Source organism: Bombina bombina, chromosome 12, assembly GCF_027579735.1.
Source record: "Bombina bombina isolate aBomBom1 chromosome 12, aBomBom1.pri, whole genome shotgun sequence".
Classification (NCBI taxonomy): domain Eukaryota; kingdom Metazoa; phylum Chordata; class Amphibia; order Anura; family Bombinatoridae; genus Bombina; species Bombina bombina.
The window spans coordinates 16,481,507-16,497,022 of record NC_069510.1 but is presented as its reverse complement, the minus strand read 5'-3'; the positions used below and the strand labels follow the sequence as shown (position 1 = coordinate 16,497,022).

Sequence of the window (15,516 nt, the reverse complement as noted above, 5' to 3'; positions counted from 1 at the left end):
TCGTTTTATATTTAATCTTTCTGAGTCACTAGCGCCTACTGAGCATGTGCAAGAAATCACAGAATATGCGTATATGCATTTGTGATTGTCTGATGGCTGTCACATGATACAGGGGGAGTGGAAAGAGACATAACTGAAATTTGTCCAAAAACAAACTACTACTAATTTGAAGTTTAGACTAAGGGGCCAATTTATCACATGTCCGCCCGACATCGCTAAATGCCGACAGCATATGCTGTCTGCATTTAACATTGCACCAGCATTTCTAGTGAAACAACTGTGTACAAGGCCGCAATGCCGTCCCCTGTATCCGATAGAGATGATTGCTGTCTGCCACCTCAGAGGTGACAGACGAGTTAAGGAGCAGCGGTCTTAAGACCGCTGCTTCTTAACTTACATTTCCGGCAAGACAGAAGGCTCGCGCAGAATAAGCAGCATCCGCTGCTTCATAAATATACCCTTTGTGCTATTGCGTTGTCTTTTTATCATGCATCTATTGTTTATGCAAATCTACTGTATTTACCGGCCCTTTAACTAATAATTAGTCTCAGATTCTAATAAATGTATCCTTTGTGCTATTGCATTGTCTTTTTATCATGCATCTATTGTTTATGCAAATCTACTGTATTTACCGGCCCTTTAACTAATAATTAGTCTCAGATTCTAATAAATGTATCCTTTGTGCTATTGCATTGTCTTTTTATCATGCATCTATTGTTTATGCAAATCTACTGTATTTACCGGCCCTTTAACTAATAATTAGTCTCAGATTCTAATAAATGTATCCTTTGTGCTATTGCGTTGTCTTTTTATCATGCATCTATTGTTTATGCAAATCTACTGTATTTACCGGCCCTTTAACTAATTATTAGTCTCAGATTCTAATAAATGTATCCTTTGTGCTATTGCGTTGTCTTTTTATCATGCATCTATTGTTTATGCAAATCTACTGTATTTACCGGCCATTTAACTAATTATTAGTCTCAGATTCTAATAAATATACCCTTTGTGCTATTGCGTTGTCTTTTTATCATGCATCTATTGTTTATGCAAATCTACTGTATTTACCGGCCCTTTAACTAATAATTAGTCTCAGATTCTAATAAATGTATCCTTTGTGCTATTGCGTTGTCTTTTTATCATGCATCTATTGTTTATGCAAATCTACTGTATTTACCGGCCCTTTAACTAATTATTAGTCTCAGATTCTAATAAATGTATCCTTTGTGCTATTGCGTTGTCTTTTTATCATGCATCTATTGTTTATGCAAATCTACTGTATTTACCGGCCCTTTAACTAATTATTAGTCTCAGATTCTAATAAATGTATCCTTTGTAGCGTTCAAAATCTTTCACCCTTTCCATGAAATTTATTTAATATTTTAAATCTGAGGTCATCACATTTTTTCTGTAAGTAATCAGATTGTACATATTTTAGTATTTGTAGTTTGAGAGGTAAAATCAAGGATATTAAGTAGGTTCCTGTACTTCTGTAAAATAAACTAATTTCCACAAATTTGTATTGATGATCAAATTCAGAATCTATGCAAACAAATGAGGCTCTCAGAAAGCTACTTTGTTGCAGCCTCATTTTCATCTTTTATTTTTGTGAAGAAGTTTGGCTGTGATGAGATTTCATGTTAAATCTCTGTATTTTTCTGACCGCTGGTTTCCTGATACAGCCATATAGCATATAGGTAAAATCACCATGAAAATGAATACTGCAGCATGGGAATATTTAGTCTGACCCCTGTATGAAACCACAAATCTCTTTACTCCTTATTCCTGGTGCTGCAACCATGTACGACCTTACTGGGTATTTTTTTATCATTCACTTTATTGTAAATAGGTTTTATTTGCATTTTTAACCTCTTGTGCTGCAAGAGAGAGCATTGTGCAGTCCTTTCTGGCAACAAAGAGGTTAATCTTTTTCTTTTTTTTGCTCATATTTTTAATAATTTCTTTTTCTGCTTTCTTAAAGGAACCTCAAGCCCAATAATATCCTTTTAAAAGATGCCACATTTCTGATGAGTGATTTTGCTGTAGAGAAGCTGATGACTGATGAGATGAAAATAAAGACAAGATTAGATGCAGGTGACGTTATCTCACCTGCTTGTGGGACAAACATATTATGTTCACACTGTACAATTATGTCACTGCAAAGTTTACAAAGGGGGCTGTGATAAAAACAAAGTGCTTAAATGGGCATTCATGGAACGCTAGATATAATCATCTATTCAAAGCAATAATTAGCCTGAGTATAATGTTCAGATGGATTTTTAAAAATTATATTAGTTTTTAAAAATTGAAAAAAAAAGTGTAACATTTTAGTGTCAATAAAGCAATGGCTACAGCCATGTTGTAACCTAGGTCTGCTGAGAGCAATCAGGAACAGTTATAAATTGATACCTAGCAGTGTTATGAAGTAGTCAGGTGGGGACTGTGGAATATTTTGCAATATTACATTTCCTGTTATATATAAATGCTATTTAAGCTATCCAAAGCACATAATAATTGCATTATTTAACATAAATTAATAGTTTGAGCAACAAACATTGAACACATTTCATATTAGCTAATATTATCTTAATGTGTTGTAGTTACAAAGGAAGGTTGTGACTTGCTTAGGTTCAGTATAAGCATCAGGCAGTTAAACCTCTCTAATTCACTCCCATTCAGGGAATCCATTGGATGGCATAGAATATAAAGAGATTTGTCTCAGTGAAGAGCTTTGAATCTAGGTTAACGTTAGATTCCTCATGGCTTTATGGAAACTATACAGCGCCCCTAATATGTTTATTATAGGTATCTGTGAGGCCCCATAACCCTGATATACCTGCATATACAATAAAATATATGTGTGGTGGCTTAATGTGAACCTACAAGGTGTAAAAGCAATGAAACGTTTTATAAATTGACCTGAGGGACAGCTTCCTTATTAGACAAGTAAGCAATTGCCTAAGGGTGTCTCAGCAGATCACCGGGCTCACTGGTTAAGGTGGCACGGAGCAGCTGCAGTATTTAAAATACTGGCACACTGAGAATATCTAAGTATGCTTCACATGCACTAAAACAGTGATATCTTTTATTGGAAGCTTTTTTTGCCAATACAGGTTCATTGCAAATTTGTTTCTATTCAAAGATTTAATTAATCTATTTGCATTAAAATTTTGACCGGAATGTCCCTTTAAATTAAATTACATTTGACAACTACTATAAATATTTTTTTCAGTCTTTCTCTTACATGGTTATCTGTTTAGCTCTTAAGGAAACTTTGTAGTCAACATTGTTTTCTGTGTTGCAAAATATAGAACGGTTTTTGCTTAAAGGGACAGTCTAGTCAATATTAAACTTTCATTATTCAGATAAGGCATGCAATTTTAAACAACTTTTCAATTTACTTTTAGGCCCCTATTTAAGAAAGTCTGGCGGACCTGATCAGACAGTGCGGATCAGGTCCGCCAGACCTCGCTGAATACGGCGAGCAATACGCTCGCCGTATTCAGCATTGCACCAGCAGCTCACAAGAGCTGCTGGTGCAACGCCGCCCACTGCAGACTCGCGGCCAATGGGCCGCAGCAGAGGGGTGTCAATCAACCTGATCGTACTCGATCGGGTTGATTTCCGACGAAGTCTGTCCGCCTGCTCAGAGCAAGCGGAAGGTTATGGAGCAGCGGTCTTTGTGACCGCTGCTTCATAACTGCTGTTTCTGGCGAGTCTGCAGTCTCGCCAGAAACACGGGGCATCAAGCTCCATACGGAGCTTGATAGATAGGATCCTTATTATCAAATTTGCATTTTTTTCTTGGTATTCTTTGTTAAAAGCTAAACCTAGGTAGGCTTGTATGCTAATTTCTAAGTCCTTGGGGCCCATTTATCAAGCTCCGGATGGAGCTTGAGGGCCCGTGTTTCTGGCGAGCCTGCAGGCTCGCCAGAAACACCAGTTATGAAGCAGCGGCCTAAAGACCACTGCTCCATAACCTGTCCGTCTGCTCTGAGCAGGCGGACAGACATCAACGCAATTCAACATGATCAAATACGATCGGGTTGATTGACACCCCCTGCTTGCTGGTGCAATGCTGAATACGGAGAGCATATTGCTCTCCGCATTCAGCGAGGTCTGTCGGAACCTGATCGGCACTGTTGGATCAGGTCCGACAGACCTTTGTTAAATAGGGGCCCTTGAAGGTCGCCTCTTATCTCAGTACATTTTGACAGTTTTTCACAGCTAGACAGTGCTAGTTCATGTGTGCCATATAGATAACATTGCGGTTAGTGATGCACCGAAATGGAAATTCTGGACCGAAACCGAATCCGAAAATCCGGGATGCACTTGGCCGAGAACCGAAACTGATACAGAAAATGTATTTTTTCAAATTATTTTCAATTTTTTTTTTTTTTTGCATAATTAGAGCCAATAAAAAAAGCCCACACTTTTATTTAAAGTAACACACTAAAATTGGACAAAAAAATCTTAAAACAATAATATGCTACACAATAATTTTACCAGGAAAAAAAAACAAGCAAAAAATGCCATTTTCGGCCAAAATGTTTCTGCAACCAAATTTTTGGTGCATCCCTACTTAAAACAATTATAAATATCAATATACTGTATTATTCTTCATTTAGTTCTATGTAACATAATCATATTTAACAGGTTTTTTTACCAATTATCCAAATATAGTCCTAGACCCAGAGGCAGAACTTTTTTTCACGCCTTGGGGGTCCTAAAAAACTCATTATATACAGAACAGTAAGTCAAGTAATAAACTTAAACAGCAGCTCTAGGCTAGCATAAAATTTGAAACATGCTACACAATAATTTTACCGAAAATAACAGGCAAAAAAACCGAAAACCGAAATAGCCAAAAATGCCATTTTCGGCCGAAACTTTCTGCGGCCTAAAATTCGGTGCATCCCTAATTGCGGTCACTCCCACTGACTGGCTAAAATGCAAGTCTGTCAAAACAACTGAGATAAGGGGCAGTCAGCGGAAGCTTAGATACAGGGTAATTACAGAGGTAAAAAGTATATTAATATAACTGAGATAAGGGGCAGTCAGCGGAAGCTTAGATACAGGGTAATTACAGAGGTAAAAAGTATATTAATATAACTGAGATAAGGAGCAGTCTGCAGAGACTTAGATACAAGGTAATCATAGAGGTAAAAAGTATATTAATATAACTGAGATAAGGGGCAGTCTGCAGAGGCTTAGATACAGGGTAATCACAGAGGTAAAAAGTATATTAATATAACTGAGATAAGGAGCAGTCTGCAGAGGCTTAGATACAAGGTAATCAGAGGTAAAAAGTATATTAATATAACTGAGATAAGGGGGGCAGTCTGCAGAGGCTTAGATACAAGGTAATCACAGAGGTAAAAAGTATATTAATATAACTGAGATAAAGGGCAGTCTGCAGAGGCTTAGATACAAGGTAATCACAGAGGTAAAAAAGTATATTAATATAACTGAGATAAGGAGCAGTCTGCAGAGGCTTAGATACAAGGTAATCACAGAGGTAAAAAGTATATTAATATAACTGAGATAAGGAGCAGTCTGCAGAGGCTTAGATACAAGGTAATCACAGAGGTAAAAAGTATATTAATATAACTGAGATAAGGAGCAGTCTGCAGTGGCTTAGATACAAGGTAATCACAGAGGTAAAAAGTATATTAATATAACTGAGATAAGGAGCAGTCTGCAGAGGCTTAGATACAAGGTAATCACAGAGGTAAAAAGTATATTAATATAACTGAGATAAGGGGGCAGTCTGCAGAGGGTTAGATACAAGGTAATCACAGAGGTAAAAAGTATATTAATATAACTGAGATAAGGAGCAGTCTGCAGAGGCTTAGATACAGGGTAATCACAGAGGTAAAAAGTGTATTAATATAACTGAGATAAGGGGTCAGTCTGCAGAGGCTTAGATACAGGGTAATCACAGAGGTAAAAAGTGTATTAATATAACTGAGATAAGGGGGCAGTCTGCAGAGACTTAGATACAAGGTAATCACAGAGGTAAAAAGTATATTAATAGAACAGTGTTTGTTATGCAAAACTGGGGAATGGGTAATAAAGGGATTATCTATCTTTTTAAACAATAGGAATTCTGGAGTAGACTGTCCCTTTGATCTTAAAAAAAAAAGTTTCTGATTCTAAAGAGGGCGACATTTTATTTTGCTTCTTTCCATCTGTGATCACATCTCAGTTATTGATGAGCCCACTTAATATACATTTATTGCCACTGGGGCTGGCGGATTAGGGTATTTTTCTGTGTTTCTTTAGGACATATCCTGCCATAATAGCCTCTCTGTATCGGCTGCCCTGGTAGTAGGTAACTGTTTTGACAACTCCCTTTCTGTAATAAGTGTTTTATTCTGGCTTGTTTGCTCGCAGGATGCACATTATGGATGGCGCCAGAATCACTGCGCTGTTTTTACAGCATTAAATCGGATGTCTGGTCTCTAGGGTGCATATTGCTGGACATGATGACCTGCTCATCACATACTGTAAGTTCTGCTACCTGCCCCCCACTAATTCGCCTACAGTGTCTGACAAACAATAACATACCGATGATCAAAAACCTGCTGCATGGAGAGAAATTCACGCTAAAAAATTTAGATTTTTTTTTAGAACTTGTAATGTAATATAGGATTCTCTCATCCACATCCCTAACGCTGCTTAGGGACCTCACAATTAGACCTGTGCATTTAGCATTTATTTATATAAACAAATTTCAGCTATGGCCACGGGTAGAAGCATTCGTCTCTTTTCCGAGCCGGATTTATTAGTACTGGATTTGCACATATCTTTGTGTGTTTCATTATTAGACAAATAAATCTATAGCCGAACGCCACCACCCATAGCCATATTCAGCATTTATTTTAAAAAATGGATGCTGACTGCTCAGGTCTACATGCAATAATGACGAGACTTCTTAGATCATTAAGCAGAGAGCTTTAGACCTTTAGTCCCTTAGTCTTTATCTTACCATGCGGAAGCTGTAGCACTATCCCAGAACATTTTCACCTGCTAAAGAGGTGGGCAGGAAGCCAAGTATATGCGGGTTATCAATTGTGCTTTGGTAGGTTGACATAAGTATCATCTTCTACCAGGTCCTATATTATTTACATTTCTGCCTTTCCCCTCCGTCTGTAGCCCAATGATCTAAAGTTCTCTGCTTTGTCCAGATGATCTAAAGTTCTCCGCTTTGTCCAGATGATCTAAAGTTCCACGCTTTGTCCAGATGATCTAAAGTTCCACGCTTTGTCCAGATGATCTAAAGTTCTCCGCTTTGTCCAGATGATCTAAAGTTCTCCGCTGTGTCCAGATGATCTAAAGTTCTGCGCTTTGTCCACATAATCTAAAGTTCCACGCTTTGTCCAGATGATCTAAAGTTCTCCGCTTTGTCCAGATGATCTAAAGTTCTCCGCTCTATCCAGATGATCAAACACATCTCGTCAGTACGGCGAGGTTCCTTTAATAGGCACTGTTAGCCTTGGAGCTGTTTATCTAGCTATATAAAGTTATGTATAGAAAAGAAAGACACATACATTTTAATATAACACTAAAAAAAAAAAAAATGATTTTGTGTGATGTCGTCTCTCCTTGCCGGCGAGTTTTCATCAGGACCTGTGTCCTCGGTTTCTCTTCATCTCTCATTAGCAAGGATATTATAGTCAACAGTTTTCCCTTTTTATCTAAATCAAGGCATTTCAAGCGTACTTCAGTTTTTCATTCTTAATAAACCAATGTCAGAAGAACAAAACCAGCACTGCAGTATTAGTTTCAGTTAAACGTCTTTAACTTGACATCATTTTAGTCAAATAAAAAAAACAAATCAGACGCTACTCTATGATAAGCATTCGAACAAATGATTAAATGCAGTGCCCTTTATCATCCCTGTACTGCTACAAGTCTCTGGGTGCAGCTGCTCCTGGTCACATGGTCTGAGGGGCGGCTTTACTCAGTACTGAATAGCAGTCGGGAAGATGGACAATACAGAAGAACAAAGGTCACGTGGAAAAAAATGGGCTATCGAATATGAGGCTCCTTGCAGCTTTGTTGGTTAAGGGTTCTAGAGCAGTGTTTGTATTTGTACACAGTAACGGTTCTAGGTGTGCTAGAGGGTGCAATACATCCCATTCATTACAGTAACATCCCAATACCTCAAAGATGCCAGCTAAACTTGATTTAACAGGTTTGTGCCATATTTAAAGGCCCATAGCTCTATGTAGGGCAAGGAGAGAGGGAAGAAAGGTATAAGGGTGGGTTACATAAATACATCAAGTAACAGGCAGCAGTAGATGAGATTCCCACCTGCAACCTCTGCGCCCGGGGTACTTAGCTAAACACTGATCCACAATCAGCTGTGCATGCTGGGCTATACATATATACAAGCTCTGACGACACTTATTTATCCTACAAACCTGTCTACAGAAACTTTTAGTTTAGTTAAAAAGTTCAATACTTTATTCATACAAAGTTACTTGTATGAGTCACTCACAGTTCAGTTTGCAGCGTTAGACCCCTCCGTGAGCGCACCATCTATTTGATTTGACCCACCAGCCTGTGCACCGTATTTCCTTGCAGGACGCAGAACTAGCTGTCCTACTGCAGCTGATCAGGGAAGATCGCCCACACCTAGAAAGAGTTGTGACATCACTTGGCGTTGGTTACTCTGCAGACCTGTCCCAAGCTCTCCTGTGTATGCTACAAATAAACCCAGAAGACAGAGCTTCAGTATAGTGAGTACAGGTGTCTAATTGACTTTGCATGTTGCAATGGATCCATCCATCTAAACCTTACTCTTATATTGTGTTTGTGATCAGATGGCGCATTCCTTTTATCTAGATATGGAAAACTGTTTATAATCAGTCTAGGTTTATTAGTGATGAAAGGAATTTTCCAGTGAGACAAACATCTCTATTTCCTGGGATATTTAAAGGGATCTTTAACAATAAGGGTCAGATCAAGTGATATTAATTGTGTCGCACATTTTTGTTTTTGTACTCAGCCCTGTGCAATCTATAAGGCTGGGTCTGGTATTGCAAGTCGCTGGTTAAATTGTTTACCCAAAGCATTTTTGTGCAGCAGATAGATAAATATCGTCTATATAAAGTGCTATAAAAATAAATTAATTAAGGTCGAATTAAGGCTTAAAGGGACATGATTCAGATAGAGCATGTCATTTTAAATAACTTTCTAATTTACTTCTAGTATCAATTTTTATTTCTTCTCTTGGTATCTTTTGTTACGAAAGCAGGGAGGTAAGCTCAGAAGTGTGCGCGTGTCTGGAGCACTATATGGCAGCAGTTTTGCAAGAATGTTATCCATTTGCAAGAATACTAGATGGTAGCACTATTTCCTACCATGTAGTGCTCCAGATGTTTATTGGTTTACAACTCTAAGTCTACCCTCTTGAATATATTTACTAAACATGTACATTTATTGTCTTGTGTTCACAACAAATGCCAAATATGGCTAAGGGCAGTGGCATTCGGCTCTTTTTGTGCAACTCACAAAGATTTGTGCAACTCACAAAGATCTGTGCAACTCACAAAGATTTGTGCAACTCACAAAGATCTGTGCAACTAACAAAGATCCGTGCAACTCACAAAGATCCGTGCAACTCACAAAGATTTGTGCAACTCACAAAGATCCATGCAACTAACAAAGATCCGTGCAACTCACAAAGATCCGTGCAACTCACAAAGATCCGTGCAACTCACAAAGATTTGTGCCACTCACAAAAATCTGTGCAACTCACAAAGATCCATGCAACTCACAAAGATCCATGCAACTCACAAAGATCCATGCAACTCACAAAGATCCATGCAACTCACAAAGATCCGTGCAACTCACAAAGATCCGTGCAACTCACAAAGATTCGTACAACCTACAAAAGATCTGTTCAACTCACAAAGATCCATGCAACTCACAAAGATTCGTACAACCTACAAAAGATCTGTTCAACTCACAAAGATCTGTGCAATGATCCGTGCAAGTCACAAAGATCTGTGCCACTCACAAAGATTCGTGCAACCCACAAAGATCAGTGCCACTTACAAAGATCCGTGCCACTCACAAAGATCCGTGCCACTCACAAAGATCCGTGCAACTCACAAAGATCCGTACAACCTACAAAAGATCTGTGCAACCCACAAATATATGTTCAACTCACAAAGATCCGTGCAACTCACAAAGATCCGTGCAACTCACAAAGATCTCTGCAACTCACAAAGATCCGTGCAACTCACAAAGATCCGTGCAACCCACAAAGATCTGTGCAACTCACAAAGATCCGTGCAACCCACAAAGATCTGTGCAACTCACAAAGATCCGTGCAACCTACAAAGATCTGTGCAACCCACAAAGATCTGTGCAACTCACATAGATCCGTACAACCCACAAAGATCCGTGCAACCCACAAAGATCTGTGCAACACACAAAGATCTGTGCAACCCACAAAGATCTGTGCAACCCACAAAGATCTGTGCAACCCACAAAGATCTGTGTAACCCACAAAGATCTGTGTAACCCACAAAGATCTGTGCAACTCACATAGATCTGTGCAACCCACAAAGATCCGTGCAACCTACAAAGATCCGTGCAACTCACAAAGATCCGTGCAACCTACAAAGACCTGTGCGACCCACAAAGATCCGTGTAACCCACAAAGATCTGTGCAACTCACATAGATCTGTGCAACCCACAAAGATCTGTGCAACCCACAAAGATCCGTACAACCTACAAAAGATCTGTGCAACCCACAAATATATGTTCAACTCACAAAGATCCGTGCAACTCACAAAGATCCGTGCAACTCACAAAGATCCGTGCAACTCACAAAGATCCGTGCAACTCACAAAGATCTGTGCAACCCACAAAGATATGTGCAACCCACAAAGATCCGTACAACCCACAAAGATCCCTGCAACTCACAAAGATCCGTGCAACTCACAAAGATCCGTGCAACTCACAAAGATCTGTGCAATTCACAAAGATCCGTGCAATTCACAAAGATCCGTGCAACCTACAAAGATCTGTGCAACCCACAAAGATCCGTGCAACTCACATAGATCCGTACAATCCACAAAGATCCGTGCAACCTACAAAGATCTGTGCAACCCACAAAGATCCGTGCAACCCAGAAAGATCCGTGTAACCCACAAAGATCTGTGCAACTCACATAGATCTGTGCAACCTACAAAGATCCGTGTAACTCACAAAGATCTGTGCAACCTACAAAGACCTGTGCGACCCACAAAGATCCGTGCGACCCACAAAGATCTGTGCAACCCACAAAGATTTGTGCAACTCACATAGATCCGTGCAACCCACAAAGATCCGTGCAACTCACAAAGATCCGTGCAACCTGCAAAGATCTGTGCAACTCACAAAGATCCGTGCCACCCACAAAGATCCATGCAACTCACAAAGATTCGTGCAACTCACAAAGATCTGTTGCACTTTCAGAAGAAGTAAACCAGAGTTAAAGAACAGTCATATTCGGCGTTCGTTGTGCACACAAAACAAAAAATGCACATGTGTAATGTTTACCTCCTTTGCTATGTACAATTAAGGGCCAGACATAAAAGAGCTTGTGCACTGCTCTAAGCAATCACTGTTTTACATGTAGCAGTGTCAGACAAACTGGAGCATACTCAGTATGCAGGATGCACTCCTGCCTGCATGAAGGAGTAGAAAAAGCACAATTTGCAGAGCTAAATTAAAAGGAAAATAATGATAGTGCAATACATTGTTTTATAAACTGTTCTTATTTCTTTTACTCAGGATTTTACTTTTGAGATTATTGTCATTTATATTAAATACACCATTAGTTTAGATTAATCAGTCACCCCATAATTCTGTCTGTGTCCTACTCAGTGAATTGATAAATACGCCTTATGTCAAGAGATGCTTATTACTGATTGGATCTCCGCTGCTTGGCCTGAAAAAATCATTACCCTGTGGAGCAGTTGATGAGCTGAATGAAGGGGGAGTACACAATACGATAGGTAAGAGTATGAGGGGGCCTTAGAATTTGCACAAATACTAATAGCATGAACATAAGCACATAATGTACAGCGTACATATTTATATGGTATATATATATATATATATATATATATATGCTCAGACATCTGCTCTTTCTTTTAGTTACTGTAACTATATTGTTTCATTTTTTTCTGACTCTTTCTTTCTGACTTTTTTTCTCATTTAAACTGATTTGTTTAGCCGTTTAAAGGGACAATAAACTCAACTTTCATTATTTACTTCTATCATCTAACTTGCTTTTAACACCTTTTCCTGTATGTTGTTAACTATAATAAATGTGTTTTTTCACTGTCCCCAAGAAGACCAGAGCATTATGCAGGATTCTGATGGCTTGATCAGCACAGGATCTCATTTATAATCTATTCCTAATTGACCATATATCTATGGCTTCTCCATTTTGGCTTTATTTTTGTTAAATAAATCATGACACGGTGTACTATGTCATGTGTTGTTGTTCATCTGAGGTTGTATTTACCTTATTTTCAGACCTGCTAAGGACCGGATAATGTATTTTTTATTCTTAAATTTATAGTTCTATATATGTGTGTATATACCTATACCTGCATATTTATTCCTATAGATATATAGGTATAGTAATGTATGTTACATAAACAGTCTCAGATATATATAGAAATATATATTTCATAATAAAAACTTTTTATGTGAAGAGCATATAAATGTTAAATATGTACAGTAAATATACTGTAAAACACAGATAAACACATAAATACATATGTACACATATATAGACATACAAATAGGTGCATTGGAGCCATTTGCAGTTAAGTAGTAGATGACAGCATGTAAAAACATATTCATGCAATAGTCACTTTTAATGTGTTTAACCATGTATTTACTATAAATATTTCACATTCCATATGGGAATATGTTCTTTCTATTTCTAAATAGATATTCATATTTCATGTCAGGTTAGCGCACTTGAGAAAATGCAGTTGTGTTTGCGCGTGAGTAGGATGTTTTTCCGCCCACTTTTTGTGCTACATTGAAGTCTATGGGGAAATATGTTAACATGATCGCGTGCATTGTTCGTCAAAGTTCGGCTTTTTGCGTGCATTGAGTTAGGAGCAAAACTTTTTACTTTCAACTTGTGATACGCACGGTATCCGTTGCACGCAAATATCCAAAGTCGAGCGATAATTAGGGCTCCACTCGTAATCTAGTCCTAAGTGTTATTGTGTTAGCTTTTTATAATACATTTGTTGATTATGCAATGCTACTGTATTTAATGGTCCTTTAATTAATGATATATACTATATGCATATATATATATAAAAAATTACGTCCTTTTAAAAGGGTTATTTTTATTACTAAACATACATTAAACTTCTTTTAAATTAAATCTTCATATTTTTCTGTTTCTCATTAGAATTTATGAAGAAATATGCTGATTTTGAAGATGCGCAAATATCAGCAATACAGCACTTGTCTAAGCATATTGCGCAACAAGATGGTAAGTTGCGGTGTGTCACAGGCCGAGGTTTACTAACGTGCCCTTGTGGGAGTGGTTTGTGCAGTATTGTGGGTGCCCGTCTACCCTTCAGCAATAGATTCATCCCCATTGCAGATGAAACAGTTATATTTGCTAAATGCTCTGAAAATGCACAAATCATTCAGTGGCCATGTTGGATAAACCATTACCTAGATTTAATAAAAACTATTACATGAAACTAATCACAGAAAAAAAAACTTGCTACAAAATCCCAGCTTCACAATTGTGTAATTCATAAAGATTTGTACCTGGCCCTCTATACCTCCTATATTTTGCAAGTCACACTCTTTTATAATCAATGGACTGCTCACCTACCGGTGCATAGAATAAGTTCTGCTGTGAAGGATCCAAGCATCACATATGCCTTCAAAATATTCCTGAACTAATCAAATTTAAAAAAAACTCCCTCTATGAACAGTCAACTCTAACATATAGGATAGAAAAAACGAAAACAGTTCAATAAAAATAAATGAGAAAACACTGTCAGCTTTGAAATAGCTAGACGCAACTAAGAGAAGAGATAGTTCACACGGAAATAGATTCTTTGTGAATTCCTTATTCTGGGCCTAAATATAAGCGAAGAAAAAATTGTCTCAAGAACACCCATGGCAAACCCCGCTGAGACACCTTTAGCTCTATCCGGCGAGACGTCTCACACAACTACAGATGTTAATTCCCACTAACTAATCTGTGGAATATGTAGGTGAAGTGACGCTCAATTAATTTTATACGTAATCTCGTTTTTACAACTAAGCTCCTCAGCAGCCTCACGAGCATCTATAAATCTAAGCTGGTGTTTAAACCATCAATGGTATGTTTCCCTTATCCAAGATGGTTGTGTGTATAGCTCATACTAAGACCATTTGTTGGGTCTAACAAATAGTTGTTACAATGCAACATCTAAAACAAATAGATAAATAACAAAACTCTGACCTATTTAGAAAACAGCCAGACTTCTACACCAAACTGAGCTATGGAATCCATGGTCACTTAATATCAGGAATTCAGTGCAAAGATAGTAAATTATGACTGCTCGTTTGTGCCCAAAGGCACATTAAATAGGCCCTAATGTATCTAATTTTCTTTAGTTTCACTTCATGTTGTAATCAGTTTTCTTTGCTCATTCTTGTTTGAACATTTAAAAAGGTATGGGTGAGGAGGACATAAGCAATGGATTATGCTTGTTTTATAGGTTTATTGGATATGGACCAAATAACACAACTTGTGGTTCAGGCTATGAAATTACACAGTGATTCTCTGGATATACAACTGGAAGGCGGCAAACTTATCCAATATTTTGTGTCCCATGGTGAGAAATAAATGTCATATCACCTGGCCTAGATCAGGTGTATCAGCAGGACTCACTATTATAGTCTCTCTTCTCGTGTGGCTCCATCCTTTAACAGTCTACTGTAGTCTCGCTTTATACCTGGCTTCATCCTTCATTGTCTACTGTAGTCTCTCTTTATACCTGGCTTCATCCTTCATTGTCTACTGTAGTCTCTCTTTATATCTGGCTTCATCCTTCATTGTCTACTGTAGTCTCTCTTTATACCTGGCTTCATCCTTCATTGTCTACTGTAGTCTCTCTTTATACCTGGCTTCATCCTTCATTGTCTACTGTAGTCTCTCTTTATACCTGGCTTTATCTTTCATTGTCCACTGTAGTCTCTCTTTATACCTGGCTTTATCTTTCATTGTCTACTGTAGTCTCTCCTTATAGCTGGCTTCACCCTTCATGGTCTACTGTAGTCTCTATTTATACCTGGCTTCATTCTTCATGGTCTACTGTAGTCTCTCTTTATACCTGGCTTTATTCTTCATGGTCAACGGTGGTCTCTCTTTATATCTGGCTTCATTCCTCATTGTCTACTGTAGTCTCTCTTTATACCTGGCTTTATTCTTCATGGTCTACGGTAGTCTCTCTTTATATCTGGCTTCATTCC

At 38.1% G+C, this 15,516-nt stretch overlaps 1 protein-coding gene across 1 annotated transcript in view; it reads left to right on the top strand.

Moving 5' to 3' along the window:
- Positions 1–15,516, top strand: part of STKLD1 (serine/threonine kinase like domain containing 1) — an 84,255-nt gene that overhangs the window by 41,184 nt on the left and 27,555 nt on the right. Inside the window, exons 7-12 of the mRNA XM_053695960.1 lie at positions 1,982–2,094; positions 6,397–6,509; positions 8,593–8,747; positions 11,890–12,020; positions 13,448–13,531; positions 14,763–14,879. Of these exons, the coding sequence (XP_053551935.1) occupies positions 1,982–2,094; positions 6,397–6,509; positions 8,593–8,747; positions 11,890–12,020; positions 13,448–13,531; positions 14,763–14,879 (713 nt within the window). The remainder of the gene's footprint in view (positions 1–1,981; positions 2,095–6,396; positions 6,510–8,592; positions 8,748–11,889; positions 12,021–13,447; positions 13,532–14,762; positions 14,880–15,516) is intronic.